The sequence below is a fragment of the Vombatus ursinus genome, unplaced genomic scaffold (assembly GCF_900497805.2).
Source record: "Vombatus ursinus unplaced genomic scaffold, bare-nosed wombat genome assembly UNPS02007284.1, whole genome shotgun sequence".
NCBI lineage: Eukaryota > Metazoa > Chordata > Mammalia > Diprotodontia > Vombatidae > Vombatus > Vombatus ursinus.
In genome coordinates, this window is record NW_020947062.1 from 20,709,048 (window position 1) to 20,724,643 (window position 15,596).

At 44.3% G+C, this 15,596-nt stretch overlaps 1 protein-coding gene across 1 annotated transcript in view; it reads left to right on the forward strand.

The window, feature by feature from the left end:
* Nucleotides 1-15,590, forward strand: part of JADE2 (jade family PHD finger 2) — a 181,412-nt gene extending 165,822 nt beyond the window's left edge. The window contains exons 10-12 of the mRNA XM_027849039.1: nucleotides 4,543-4,671; nucleotides 6,341-6,343; nucleotides 11,626-15,590. Coding sequence (XP_027704840.1) covers nucleotides 4,543-4,671; nucleotides 6,341-6,343; nucleotides 11,626-12,506 — 1,013 coding nt within the window. The 3' untranslated portion in view covers nucleotides 12,507-15,590. The remainder of the gene's footprint in view (nucleotides 1-4,542; nucleotides 4,672-6,340; nucleotides 6,344-11,625) is intronic.
* The last annotated feature ends 6 nt before the right edge of the window (nucleotides 15,591-15,596 follow it).

The following is a 15,596-nucleotide window of genomic DNA, read 5'->3' on the forward strand; positions in this document are numbered from 1 at the left end:
TCTTCTAATAGCTCTGCCTCCCAATGCATTCAACAGCAGAAGCCAGCGAGAATGTTTGTCTTTGCCTTCCCCACAGCACCCAGCATAGTAAATATCTATTCAGTTGAAGTCTCTGGAGGGAGTTTTCACTTCCAAAAAAGTCTTGAGTTGTCTTTGATTCCCTGTGGATGCTCAATGAGAATATTGGTCCCCCCTCCATGGGAATCACCTAAAGAGGTTGCAGAGCATCCTCTCCCACCCTGATCCAAATGCTTGGATCAGAGGCAAGAGCTGGCAGCGAGAGAAGCCCTTTGTCAAAGGGGACTTCACCTGAAGAGGCCCGAAACAAGCCTGGGTGAAAAGGAGGGAGGGGAGAGAAAGGGCCAGCATTAGGGGTGAAGAAGGGGAAGAGTAGCCCATCCTTGGTCCATTCTAATCCCTCATAGGAGGGTCTTCATGAGGTTGTCATACAACCCAAGGTCTCTGAAAAGAGAAGATCCCAGGGCTAACCTGACCTGTACTTAGACCTTCTCTTTAGTACTCAGAGGAAGTTTGGGGGTTTGTTTTGTTTTTTGGTCTAGGGATCTTTTTTTAAAAAAAGTTATTGTCACTGAAATACTTTTTAAAAAAAAAAAAAAAAGACATGGGGGCAGCTAGGTGGTGCAATGGATAGAGCACCAATCCTGGAGTCAGGAGGACCTGAGTTCAAATTTGGCCTCAGACACTTGACACTTACTAGCTGTGTGACCTTGGGCAAGTCACTTAGCCCCATTGCCTAGCCAAAAAAAGACAAATCAAAACAAGCACTGAGTCTGTCAGCTTTCTCTTAGATGGGCCTGGCAAAGCAAAAAAAAAAAAAAAAAAATCCTTAACCTAAGTAGAGCTGACAAAGAAAGTCTGCTTCCAAAAGCTGTAAAAACTTAAGTTATTTCTAGGGTTCACCCTCCACAGAAGGACCTCTTTGGGGCCTTCAAAGATTCCCCAAAGAGTAGGCCTAAGAGCCAGGTTCCATCTCGTATTGCTTTCTTAACAAGACCACCCTCCCCCCACCAAATGAAAAAAAAAAAAACTTCCAGATGTTCTCAAGAGGATCATAGATTTTGAGCTGAAAGGAACCTTAGAGATCATATAGTCCAACCCTAGCATTTTACAGATGAGGAAACTGAGGCCCAGAGTGATAAAGTAATACCTAAAGTCATACAGGTTAGTAAATAGCAGAGTTGCAATTCAAACCCAGGTTCTCTAACTCTAAAGGTCCACTACCCCCACGGTTCTATGTCATGTTCAAAGCAAGTTCAGTAAAGCATCTGTTTAGTATTGGAGAAAGTAGGGTTTGTCTTTGTAAACGTAGATATCTCAGAAGCATCTGTTGCAAGACAGTAGGATTTATACTTGACTCTACTTGCAGCATTTTATGTTTTAGATTTAGCAAGAAAGCAGTTAGACTAATGAGGATGTAGAAGAGGGCACCCTGGGGGCAGCTTGGTGGTGCAGTGGATAGACCAGTGGTCCTGAAGTCAGGAGGACCTAAGTTCAAGTCCAGCCTCAGATGAAACACTTGACACTTAATAGCTGTGTGACCTGGGCAAGTCACTTAACCACAACTGCCTAAGGAAAAAAAAATAAGGCACCCTTCTTCTCCCTCAGTCAACCTCAGGACCCTAATCTAGCTCTCTGCCCCCCTCTCTCTCCCTCTCTCTCTCCCCCCCCCCCTCTTTCTCGGTTGGGGGGGGGCCAGTTGGCAAAGATACCCTCTGTTTGTAGAGGCCTGTGTGCTACACAGTCCCGGGGAAGATAGATATAGCCAAGGTGAGATTCTGACCCTCAAAGAGCTGACACCTTAATACATGCCAAAGATCATCAAAGATTATTCTGCTTCTGACCTTAGACTAGCAAGCCCTTCTGGGTTCCCTTTAGAATACATGATCCCTCCTTGGAACAGAATTCATATCTGTTTGTAAATCCCTCTCTATATTTTTCTATCCATTCTCCTCTCCATAGATCCCATGTCTAACCTTCCCTATAAAGACCAAGACAAGGTATAGCTCAGGTGTGTGAACTAGCCATCAGTTTGTGTTAGTACCAGAACAAAGGCCTCATCAGTGAGGCTGTGAGGACTTAGGACAGGTGGAATTCATCCCTTGACAGGGACAAACAAAAAGGTAGAGGGGTTGCTATCTAATGTCTGATTAATGTCGTACTTCCTGAAAGCATATGCATTTGGTGAAAATACCAAAGTGTGCATAATAGTCTTTCCTGGTTGAAACATCATTCTGAGCTTCAACACATGAAATAGGAACAGTGGTAATAACTCATATTTCTTTGTGCTCATTAACATAGTTAACATTTGCATGTGTTCCTCAAAACCACTCTGTTGTAGATAATCCAAGCGTTATTTACACTTTAAAGATGAAGAAACTGAGGTTTGGAGAGGGAAAGGGGTGGGACACCAAAAAACCCACAGACATGGGGTGGGGGGGGGGAGGCAGGGAGGGTGGTTCTCACCAGCTTGCCTGATTGTCCATGCCAGGGGATTTATAGGAGTTTCATTGTTTGGCATCCCCTGGTATATGTTGCTACAAACTCCCCTTGCGAGCATGTTGTTCAAAAACTCAAGCAAAAAAAAAAACAAAAAAACAACTAAGGAAAGATACTGACATCTTCCAGTAAGCCATCCCTCCCCCTAAAGACCTGCATAACCTCAATCACTTGGGAGTCAGACATCCCATAGTCATCCTCCTAGAACTGTCTAAGACTCCCCTCAGGTATGGTCAGCCCCTGGCAGTTCTCCAGCCTCCTTCCATTGCTCTACCTGCAACTCCCTCCAGCTCTCACTAGCCCTTTTTCCAGAGGAATCAGAATTTTTCCAGAGCCTCAGTCTCCATAATACACAATGCATAAAATAAAATACACAAGGTTACAAAATACAGTTATCAAAATATTTTCAAACAAATTTTTAGACCCCAGGTTAAAAATACCTGACTTAGAAGGTCTCCAACCTTCTGGCTCAAAGTTCTCTTAGTAGTCAGGTAAACTCACAAAGGACCTATTTCTTTCACCTTCAGGCATCGCTGATTGCAGCTTGGGTTAGGATGACTGTGCCCTTTTCCCCATACCCAGGGGTGTGTTTCCCACCTGGATCAGCACTTCCCACAGATCCAGAAACTTGGCTAATTTCCTCCCTGATTGTTCCACCTGGGAATGCCTATGGGGAGAACTGTATAAAAAGTTTCATAGTAACTGACTGTTTCCTCTGTTATTCAGGGTAAAGGGAGCTGAACACTCTCTTGGTTTATATTGAAATAAGGGAGGAAAAAGAAGACTTCACAGCTCCTGATATAATATGACATGTCCATATGACATATATTTTATCATAAAATTCCCCTACTCAAATATCTTCACATCATTATCAAGTGCAAATGCAGCCTCACATTTCAGGCCCTCCATGGTCCCAGTCTTCCTCTCCCACCTCATCTCTCTCTTATTATTTCCCCATCGCATTTCCCCAATACACTTGTGCAACTCTCTTTACATTCATTCATGCTATTACACACACACACACACACACACCTAGCACATGCCCACCCCTTAGCTCCCTCTCTATCTAAAATCTCACTCATTCTGTAGTAAATTCTCTAGAATGTAAGCCAAAACTGTCATGGCTTTTATTATCTGTATAACATACAGTACATCACGCTAGATTTGATGGCACCTTATTTTGTTCCCTTGTTCTTTTCTTTGTTTCTCACACAAGGCTATATAAGCATTTAAGAAACAGAGATCTCAATTTCCTGCCTCCCATCCCCCTCACCGCCCCCTGGAGCACAGAGCTGGGCCCGTGGGGGCTTGCTAACTTGCTTGTTGGTTTTGGTACAAAGCAGGGTCCTCTGGACCAGAAAAGACCCAGTATCTGTATTCAGGCGAAATCTGCTTAAATTCAGCTTTCGGGAGAGTCCTGTGTAGCCATGTCTTGGTGTTGCTGAGAAGATTTATGGACGTATACTAGGCGTGTTTGATAGGAATTTTGAGTTTGTTTTAGGGATATTTTTAAGCAGTAGGAAACCATCCCTCCCCATTTAGCTCCTTTGAGCAGCTAGCCTGTAGCGCTGACCCCTTCTTGTCTTCTGGGACAACTCTCTGAGGTTACCATAGGGCAGGGATTCCTCTGGTGATAAAAACAGAGTTCTCAAGTATTATCTGAGCCTTTGACCTAAGTCACATGGCCAGACCTGTCTCTGAAGTTAATAGCCCTGTCTGATACATGGAAGGAACAAAAAGGAAAGAGTGGCTGTACAGATGGGCCCTGAGAGACTGGGTTCCGATTGGGGACTCTTAGCATCTCCCTCAGAGCAGAGGACTCTTATGTTCACAGTAGGCACATCACACATGTTGGTTGAGTGGATTATGACAGATTTTTTAAGTCAGATGATCTGAAAAACTTAGATTCCCCAATTGCCCATTGCACCCAAATCACAGGAAGTATGATATGGACATGGCCCTCCCCTTGAAAGTTTGTGCTGGAGTAACTATTTCCCTCTCTCTTTCTATGTCCATCCAACACAGAACAACCTGGGAAGAGAAGCAAGGGGAAGAAGAATGACTCCAAATGGAAAGGAAGGGATAGCAGGAAGGCCAGCCCTGAAAAGAAAGAGAAAATGAAGCCAGGCAATGAGTTGGTCCTGGGGCAGCTCGGTAAGTGGCCTTGCCCCATTGCAGGAGCCAGACTCTCTCAGGCAAGGGAGACATCACCAGTCTTACAGAAGACACTGGAGTGATGAAACCATCATATGTGGCCTCTCTGTCTCGCTTTCTTTCTGTCTCTGTCTCTCCTTTTGTCTCTCTTACACACACACAAATGCATATACATATACATATGCATCCATACATGTTTTTTGGGCCTGGCAACCCCAAAAGGCCATCCAATTAGAAAGAAATGAACGTCTCTACCCTGGTCATCTATTCCAGAGAGATAGCAGCCAGAGAGCAGCACCGTGAGGAGACGTAGGTCAGGTGCGAAGACGGAACATACATACCTAAAAGATCACAAGTCTAGTTAGTTACAAGCATGCAAGGGTGTGGCTCCAGAGTCCTATCATCCCACCAGCATACTGTGTGATGTGTGCCCTAACTAGAACCCAGATACCCTGGGTCTCTGCCTTCATATCTGATTGTTGTTGCTGAGCAGATTCGCAGGGGCCAAGTGAGAGGGAGACCTTGGAGCAGTCATTTGCAAGTGGTCTGGACTGTGTTCCTCTCTCCCTCTACTTTATCAACCCCAAGGACATTGTGATTAGGAAAGTTGGTTAACCTTCCATACCCGGATTAGAAGAAGTTTACTAAACTGATTATGTTGTGGACAGCCCTGTATTTCTTGCCTCAGTGTAGATGACTAAACCAGTATTGGGGACTTAGGAACTTCCCAGTACATAGGCAGGTCAGTCAGTGCTCAAACATGGAGTCCTTCCTGTCAGCTAGGGTCCAGCTAGCCTAGCAATAGGCCAGTGCTCACAGTTACTTTTTGCAGTAAAGTGGATATAAAAGTACGTTGGCAAGGTTCAGCCAGGAGGAGTTTGGTGCATTTGGGTACCTGCCTTTGTACTGATTGGCCTCAGTTACTCCTCTCTGACTGTCCCTTTATTTTTTGTTTTTCTAAATTTCTCATCATAGAACAGCATTTGGTAAGGTACGATCCAGGTTGGGTGCCCCACTTGGAGCATGGTGCAGTTAAAGAGAATACAGAATCTGGAGTCAGAGGACCTGAACTTGAACCTTGGTCACACCAATTATTGACGGTGTGACGTGGGGCAAATCACTTCCCCTCTCTGGGCCTCAGTTTCCTCATCTGTAAAATAAGAGTTGGACTAGATAACTCTGAGGCCCCTTCAGGCTGTGTATATCTGATCTGATGGATAGGGACTAGAGCTCTGATTTCATTGGTACAAGGAACTCTTCACAACTTAAAGTCTTCATGGCCCAGAACTCTGAGAAGTAAAGTGACTTCCTTAGGGTCACAGAGTCAGGACTTGAATTGAGGTCCTCCTGACTTCCAGGTTGGATCTCCTGTGATCCTATGATTCCATCCCAGATAAAGGGCAGTGAAAGTGAGTGTCTTCTGCTTTTCTGAGTCACTCCATTCTGAATCAGCTCCTGAGAATGGAGCCAGAGGCACCAGCCCATTCCACACAGTCCAGGGACAGTGCCAAAGTAGAGCCCCAAATCAGCCCCCTCTTCCCTGAACTATAGGCCTTTCATCCTATTAGCAATCTCTTTTGACCAAGCCTATTTTTTTCCTGGCTCTGAATGCCAACACACCATCTCCCATGTTTGCACCTTCAGGTCACAACATGTGTGTACCATGAAGCTGGTGAGAGGGCATCAGGGAGCTCGAGAGGGAAAAACCAGGTCTGAGCTGAAGGACTGGGATATGGCAAGGACGGTCCCTTCTCCCCAGACTCCAGTCAGAGGCCCAGCATCCTGGGGAAAGAGCCAAGCTCAGCAGGAAAGCAACCTCCACTCCCAGCTCCGTCCTGTTGGGACTTTGTGGTCAGGTCAGCAGAGAGGCCTGGGGAGGGCAGGTGGGTTTACTCTCAAGGGAGGTGGTGGAGGTATCTCACTGACTTCTTCAGAGTCAGGTGCAGAGCTATACCTAGTAAGATTGAAGAGGGACACACTCATCAGCCGGTAGACAGTCAGTACCTCGGCAGCATCCCCAGGATAACAGTCAATTTGGTGTCAGAGTCCAAACCCAAAAGATGTTAGAATCTGAGAATTACAGGCTTGTTAGAACCAGCATAGAACCATGTACAACATAGAACTGAGAACTAATGATAGAGAACAGAGACTGCCAGAGCTGGGAGGGAATTTATAACCAAAACCGTAGCTGTCTAAAAGGTATAGGGTCTTAAAGATCTTGCAGTCAGCCAACCCACTCGTTTTTACAGATGAGGAAACTGAGGCCCAGAGAGGAGATGGTCCTTGCCCAAAGTTGCACAGCAAGCCACTGGCTTAACTGGTACTCCCACCCAGTTCTCTATGCCATTATCCATAGATTTCTTATTTAGATCTCCTTCTACAGAATATCTCATTTGGCCAGAAGCTACAAGGGGCAGTGTTTACCTTGGTGCTTCCATCTTGTGGCCAGGGTCTTCCCCTCAGAGCTGATGTGGGTCTACAGTGTGGTATAGCCAGAGACCGCATGCTGCTCTGACAGCATCACTCCTACCCTGCAGTAGCCCTGAAACAGCCATCACTATCTGAAGAGAGAAGAATAGTATTATTTTAAAACCTCCAACACAGTAGAAGTTTTCATTTCTTTTTCAAATGGGCTGGACTCAGCCGTGTCAATAGGCAAAATCCTACGAGATAAATTCCCTCTCCCTGATTCCCTCATGGGCGGGGCTAGGCATCTTCTCTACATAGGCAAGATGTTGAAGGGTGGTATAGTGCCAATGCTGCCCCACAGACTCCAAGAGTATCTTTCCCACCAGTGACCAAAGGTGCACTATTAGAGAATCATTACTTTGGGTTCATTCACTCAAAGACATTTCATGGATCATACAAAATGTTTTTAAATAAGCAAACATAAGTACCTCCCATGTGTGCATGGGAGTACTCTAATGCTCGGTCCCCTTTCTATGGTGCTTTTACAAAGTGACAACCTTCTGAGGGAGGTAGGACAAATATTACTTACTATGTTAGTTTTCATATATTACATATTTTGTAGATGAAAAAAACTAAGGCCTGGAGAATTTAAGGTTTAATAATTAGACCACTGTTACAGAACTAGTAAATGGCTAAGGCAGAATTCAAACCTAGGTCTGTCTCTCATTCCAAGACTAACTTCCCCTTTTCAACTAAACCTTGTCTTGTCCTCCATTTCCCTATTTGTAAATGAAAGGGGTGGGGGCAAATTATGCTATTTCTCTTTTGTGTATGGTGTAATGAAAAGAACATTAATTGTGATTGAAGCCTTGGGTTTGAGTTTCATTACCCTGGGAATGTGTCTTTGGTCCTAGGCTATTTGACATTTCTGTCAGTGGCTTTGATGAAGACACAGATAACATGCTTGTCAAATTTTTATCAGTTGGATGGTAGAGTCAGGATCCAGAAAGATTTCACTCAGTAGAGTCAGGATCCAGAAAGATTTCATTCAGTAAACTAGAAAGTTAGAATAAATCCCATTAAGATTAAATTGAATAAGCTTAAGTGTGATGTTTTATATTGGGGGTCAACAAATCAGTTTCACCTGGACAAGATGGGGGCTGCATGGCAGTATAACAGACTTTCCAAAAAAGGTGAGGTAGGTAGCTTGATATGTTAGGCAGAAAAGGGAGTGACATCTTAGGCCCCGTTAAGAGAGACATAATATCCAGAATGGGTGTAATGATAAGTCTCACTATACTCTAGCTGGGCCACGTACGTGAGTTCCATTGAGAGGGCTCCATTTTAAGGAAATTGATAAGCTGGCGGTCTTCCAAGTGAAGAGGACCTGGATGAGGAAGGACCTCAAGCACATGCCAGAGGAGGATCAGGCCAAAGAAGTGTAGATGTTTAGCCTGGAGAAGAGAAGCCTTAAGAGGACATGATTGTTGTCTTCACGTATCTGAAGGGCTGCCATGTGGAACAGGGATCAGTCACTGTCTACTTGTCCCTTACTTCAAGGGTGAATCTATTTCTCCACAGTAACTCTATCTCATACTGCAAGCTCGGCCCTCTAAAATCAGTCCCCTGGGCCCAAACCCAAATTGCCCTGCCCTCAAGGAGTTGTTAGGAGGTACTTAGAGGACGAAACTAGCAGCAGTAGGTAGAAGTAGCAAAGACTCTGAGAGGAGCTTGAGGTAAGGTAAAAATTCCTAAGAATTATTATGATTCAGAAAGGGGTGTCAGTTGTTTCAAGAGGTAGGGTGGGTTCACTCTAGGTCTTTAAGCAAAGATGTTTTTTGGGGAAAGCTATAAAGAGAGTTCTCAGTCTGGTATAGGTCAAAGTAGGTGGCCTCAGAAGTCCCTTATAAACCCTAGGATTCTGTAACCTTGGACGAGACTCTTTCCCCAAGACCCTCAGTTTCTCTATCTGTAAAATGAGTGGGTTTGACTGGATCCTCTCTAAGCATTCTTAGTGAGGATGTCCTTCAGAGGGGAAGGGGAACAGTGAAGAAAAGGCAGTATTGCTTTGTACTGTAAGCAATCAATATCTATTAAGCACCTATTGTTTGCCTGTGCTTGCTCGTGCTAAGAATGCAGACAAGAATGAAACAGTCCCTGTCCTCAAGGAGGTTATATTCTAAAAGGAGGGACTCTGTGTGTGTCTGTATGTGTATACCCACAAACATTTATTTAGCACCTATTATATGCCAGGCATTGTGCTAAATGCTGGGAATACAAAAACAAAAGCAAATGATAATAGCCCTGGCCGTATAATTTTCAAAATGTACAATGTCAGTGGATTTAACTAACCCAGACTCTCCATCCCCCTAACTGCCCGGAGAGACAAGACTTGTCTATATTGTCACTCTGGGTATCACATTAGCAAACCGTGCATTTGTGAGGATGCTGAAAAGAAATTGCATTTAAATTGTTCCATTTTTTTCTTCTTCCTGGAATAATCTAGAGACAGTGAAACAAGGTCAGCTCAGCAGTGACGGTGGCAGCTGGTACCTGAGCTGCATCTTTTAATGCTATAAAGCACATCTTAGAATGCTTTATGTCTATCCTCCTGGTGTAATAGGCCAAGAGAACTTCTCTTTAATGTTGGTCTCTTAAACAGATACCAATTATGGGAGAAAGGACTTCTAATCATTCCTTACAGATGAGCTGTGCCCTCTGAGACTTTTAGTGTATGTAGTTGTTCTAGGGGTATGTATAAGAAGTCTGTAAGAATTGTATCAGGTAATGAGCACCAGAGTTCTGCTGTGGTTAAAATGCCCTCTTATGTAAGACAGAACCGAAGATATGCTCAGGCTGAAAAGATTTCCCCTTGGCTGAAAGGAAACCTGTACTGGGCAGCTTTAGTATAGAAGGTAAGGTATACAGACCTTCCTACAAAATAAATGTGCTTTTCTTTCAAAATAATTTAACATTTTTAAACATTACATTAGCAAATGAAGTAGGGTGTGTGTGTGTGTGTGTGTGTGTGTGTGTGTGTGTGTATGTGTGTGTAAAAGTCACAATCCCAGCCCACAGGGAATTTATAATCTAGCTGGAGAAATAATGGAGATACAATAAAAGATATCTGAGCATAGCAAATAGTATAAGAACCAAATAACAGTGAGTCTCCTTTCTAAAACGCTTAAATATTTGCAGTGAACTTTGCTCACGACAGCCGTGTAGGTAATAGGATAGAGCTCTAACTAGAGCGTGGCATCTGGGGATTTGTCACAAGATGCTCCTACTCCTTGAGCAGCCTAGAACCAACAGAGATTTAGCACCTAGTGGACAACAATGATGAGTTCAATAGGAAGCTACAATATGTCAAACTTAGGTGTCCACCTTCTATATCCACCCTCACCTGAAGATAGACTTCTTGTTGTTCTGAACATAAAAAATCCTATTATTGTTGCCATTTTGTAGGTAAGGAAACCGAGTCTGGGAGAGTTTAGTGACTAACCCAGAGTTAAATAGTTTAGTAAATGTGAGAGCCAAGGATTCAAACCAAGTTTCCTTATTCCAAGTCTTTCCGTACCCCGCTACCTCGTTGTACAGATAATATATAAAGGGATGTGAACATGGCCGGGGATAGATAAGAAAGAAGGAGGTGAGACACAAACTAAGCCTTGAAAGAAGGATTTTCTTTTTTTTTTTCTTTAATTACATTTTATTTGTTTTCAAAGAAAATTCTCCTTTCCTTTCCCCTGCCTCATTTGAGAAAGAAAAGTAAGATCATATAAGTATTTATATGTGTGTGTTTATGTGTATACATTTATATATATATACACACATATATGTCTCAAACTGCACTCTAAGTTCATTATCTCTCTGTCAGGACGTAGGTAACATGTTTCGTCATGAGTCCTCTGAAACTATGGCTGGTCATTGCATTGATTGGAGTTCCCAATCAACATTGTTTGTCTTTACAACATTGTTGTTATTGTATAAACTATTCTCCTGGTTCTGCTCACTTCACTCTGTCAGTTCATACCATCTTTTCCAGGTTTCTCTGAAACCATCTCTATCATATCTTAAAATACAATAATATTTGTTCACATAATCAGTTCCAATCCAGTAAACATTATTAAGTGGCTGTTACATCCCAGACACTGTGCTAAGCACTGGGGATACAATTAATGAAAAGGCAGTCCCTTCAAGCAGCTTACAAGCTAAAGGGGGAGACAACCCACAAAAGGAGGCAGGAAAGGGGTAGGGGAGTGGGGGTGGGGGGTGGGAGATGGGAAGGGAGACAGCAGTGAGTACCTGGTATGAGGCCATCGTGCTCAGTGGAGTTGGAACAGGTGGAGCAGCAGATTAAAGTGGAGTGATTCATAGATCCTAACTTGTTCAACCATTTCCCCGATAGATGAGCACCCAAAGGAGGTTTTTCTTAAAGGGGGCCCCCAGTTCCTGTCACACTGAATATAACAAGCCTAGCTTTGTGCTCCCCAACACTTGTCACTACTCAAGTCTTACTTCCCTTTTCTCTTTCTCCCCATGTAGGCTTGTCCACCTCTTTCCCCATCGATGGGACCTTCTTCAACAGCTGGTTGGCCCAGTCGGTGCAGATCACTACAGAGAACATGGCCATGAGTGAGTGGTCCCTGAACAATGGGCACCATGAGGACAACACATCTGGGCTCCTCTCTGAGGAGCTGCTCCAGGATGAAGAGACCTTATTGAGTATCATGATGGACCATTCCCTAAAGTCTCCCTTCAAGCACAGCGACACCACCAAGAAGGCCCAGAGCAAAGCAAGGCCAGCAAATAAGAAGAAGGTCCCTCGGGACAGCCTTGGCTCCCTGCTCTCAGACCACCCAGAGGACTCTGGCCAGCGGACTACCCCACCAGACCACACCGTGAAACCCTTGAACCATGACTCGGGGAATAGCAAGGCCACTCGTGGGGCGACCAGGATACCTACAGATCGTAAAGGAGCCAGTGGGGAGGTCCGGAAGACTCCAAAAAGGGGGCCTTCTAACCACTCTCCCAGCCCCAAAGCCCATGACTCCAGTGTCCTAGCGGGCTCACGGAGCTCCCCACACGAGGACAAGGAGACTGTAGACGCAACCCCGCTTGAGACTAACAGCCCACTTCAAGTGCCTGGCTCGTTGGGGAGTCCAAAAACAGTAGTGAGGTTTAGATTGCCAAAGGAGGGCAGAGAGACTAAGAAGCTGCCGAATCCAAAGCCTGAGGCGATGAACAGACCTCCATCAGGGGAAAGGCCAAAGGTCACCTTGCACTTTGACAATGAGACCGATGGCTACTTCTCCGACGCAGAAATGAGCGACTCTGACTCAGAACCAGGGAGTGGCAGGGTTCAGCTAAGCCAGAAGGATTCAGGAAACGAGGAGGTAGTCAGAATGAGCGTTTTGGCATCCTAACTCAACCAGATAACCAACTGTGACAGTTCTTAAGAGGCCTAAACCCAGTTACAACTGCCATTTTCAATTTCTGCCTGGTATCATATAACAAAGGGGTTCCATTCTTGGTGGGGTGGGAGTTTTCCATTTGTTTTATATATATATAGTTTAAAATTAAGCACCGTTGTCTTTCTCTCCTTTGTATGCTGGACATAGGACATAAAAGCTTCCACTCCCCTGACCTGGGTGACAAGAGTTGTCCCTTTTAATAATTTAACTTCAATAATTTAACCCAGTGAAGCAAAATGCCAGACACGGGCATTCAGGGACTGGAGGTTCTGGCCCCATTGGGGGTCACCCAAGGCATCAATACAAGAGGTCTGATATTGCCAGTACCCATTGTTTCTGCAGGGATGACAGTCTTATGGGCATTATTTCAAGGCAAAGACAAGTAAACTCATTTCCTGCTTTGCCCAGGGTTCAGCACCCAGTCCAAAGGCTGGGTCAGGAGTCAGGTTCCAGGGGTATAGCTGAACCCCTCTCCACAGCAAGGCAACACCCCCCAACACCCAAGGAAGTAGAATAAGCGAAACCTAATACAGAACTAACTTTTTTAAAGCACAAAGAGCTTATTTGAAGAAAGCACTTAAGGGTGGGGGAGAACACTCCTTTAACAGAAGCCTTGTCAATTTGTTGCTCTCACCTTTTCCAGTTCGATCTGCTTCCATGCCAAGGCTGAGGGCCGACCCTTCGGCCAGCCACCCCTTTCTTCCCAGCACTGTGCCTGAGTGGCCATAGGAATTAACCAGAGGGAAAAAACATCCCACAGGCAGGGCTCCCAGCCCTTGGCTTCAAGAGACATTTACTCAGGTGAATCCATTAGCCAAAATGGGACCAGGGAGGGGGCTGGGGGAAAAGGTCAAGGCATTCACTTTGCAAAACAGGAAAAGAATAAACATTTAAAACTTGAATGCGTTAACTGTAAAAGCAAAGTCTCCTTCCTGGAACAGGTGACAACTAAAGTCTCCTTGTAGTCCCTGTCCTGCGTATTGGAAAGCAAGTCAGATCGTTGGCCTTGGAGCAGTTTCTAGTCTCACTAAGACTACAAGTTTCTTCCTTCAGTTTCTTTTGGAAAAATGCTCCTACCTACAAGCCTACGAACTCCTTGGGGAAATAGAAAGGGGAGGGTTGATTCATTGAAGTCAGTATTCTAAAACCTACAAGATTTTCATGCATAGAAATGCCCCTTCTAAGCCTTAAAAGTTTTTTAAAAACCCACGATGATACCTATGAGTCAGGCAAGTTTCTGTGTTTGCACTTAACCCACCCCATCCTTTAAGTTCTGGCTTCCAAGGTCACAGTTGATTTGCGCTAATGTATTTGGTTGGAGTGACCCCAGGGTGATTGACAGCTCAGGGAACAAAAACAACAACAAAATTCAGTGAAACTTTTTTGTTTTAATTTTTTATTTTTAAGAATTACACCTGGGACACTTCTTCAACTGGCAAAACCAGAACTTTTCAAACAAGAACCTTGCAAATGTCAAATGAATCAGTTGAATAATTTTGTGGATGCCAAAGAATCTTTTGACAATAACACAGCAGCACAGCCTGGACCCAGAAATTGGTCACTTGGAATTTTTTTTTTTTTTTTTTTAAGAAATGGAGCTATTTGGCAACAAAGGAGTTAGAAATACGTTGATAGCATGTAACCGAGGCATCAGAATCCAAGCTTTCTGCAGAGGATGCTTTTCTTTCTTTTCTTTCTTTCTTTGCCACTGGAATGGTACAGACCCTGGTGTTTTGATTTCTGATGCTTGGCATAGTCCATTCAGAACTTTCTGAGACTCACAGGTTGGGGAGAAACTGACAATGAAACCAGCGAGGAAAAGTCCTGGTTCCCAATCATGTGGTTCACCCACAAACCAGAAGAGTGATGATCGATTGGAAACATGGTTAAAATCCTGACTCTTCGCAACAAACCTGCCACCATGTGTGCATTGACTGCACGTTTGTTGGCCTTTCAGTAAATTTCATATGGGTCTTTAAAGCCAAAAAAAAATGTCAACAATGACAAATTTTGGTGTGCAAGTCTCCAACTTCTGTGGAATCTAGGGGAGAGAATTAATGGATTCAGAAGGTTCAGTGTGTTCTGATAATGTTAAACACAGTAATAGGATTTAGTTTTATCTTCAACAGGCTTGGTAGGCATTAGTACCGTATCCTAGTATAATGAGTCAAAACAATAATCAATCTGCTGCCTTTTAATGGACCTTGCTTCCGTGTACTTCAGTTCAGCTATGATTAGCAAACCGTCTCACACAAATCCCTGTACACAGCTTCATTGGCCTGCAACCTCATCTCTTGCCTGATCCATACCAGACACTCAAAAGGGACTGACTTAAAGAACAACCAAAATTAGCAGCTAGGCAGCTTGGGGTTTTGTGGGAGAGGGGATGGAGGTGGGTTGCAGAGGAAGATTGGATTTCCAAGGGACTTGGGTATGTCCTAGGTCTTGTATGATAATGTATATGTGCCCTGGGGAGCTAAAGGATGCTTCTCTTTGGGGAGGGGGCCGGGGAAAGTAGGGTGTTAGTTTGAGTGCCAGTTCTCTCCTTGGAGGATCTGGAAGTCTCAGATATTGGAAACCCAAGAACTTGATGGACGGAGGAGTATAGAGAGGTGGGCAGCGAATCTGGGCCAAACCATAAGATTGGTACCATGCCTTAGATTGGTGGTAACACTTCCTTAAGGTACTAGGCACACAGACAGGGTGGTTTGCTCACACTTCAAGTGACCTGGACCCTTTGTAACTACCTTCCCAACCCAACTCATGTAGGAGGAAAGGAGGGATCAACCAGGATGTGGCCTTGTTCTTAGAATCCAGTCAGCAATTTTGCGTTGCTTAACTTAATAAGTTATCAAATGAGAGAAAACATTTAGGGAATTGAATAACATGTAAGCAAGAAGGAAGGGGATATAACTCCTCTGAAGTCACCTTCCGTGTCTATTTCCAGCTCTAAGCTGGTTTCTTGACCCTGAGCATGGGGACACTCTCTCTCTCTCTCTCTCTCTCTCTCTCTCTCTCTCTCTCTCTCTCTCTCTCTCTCTC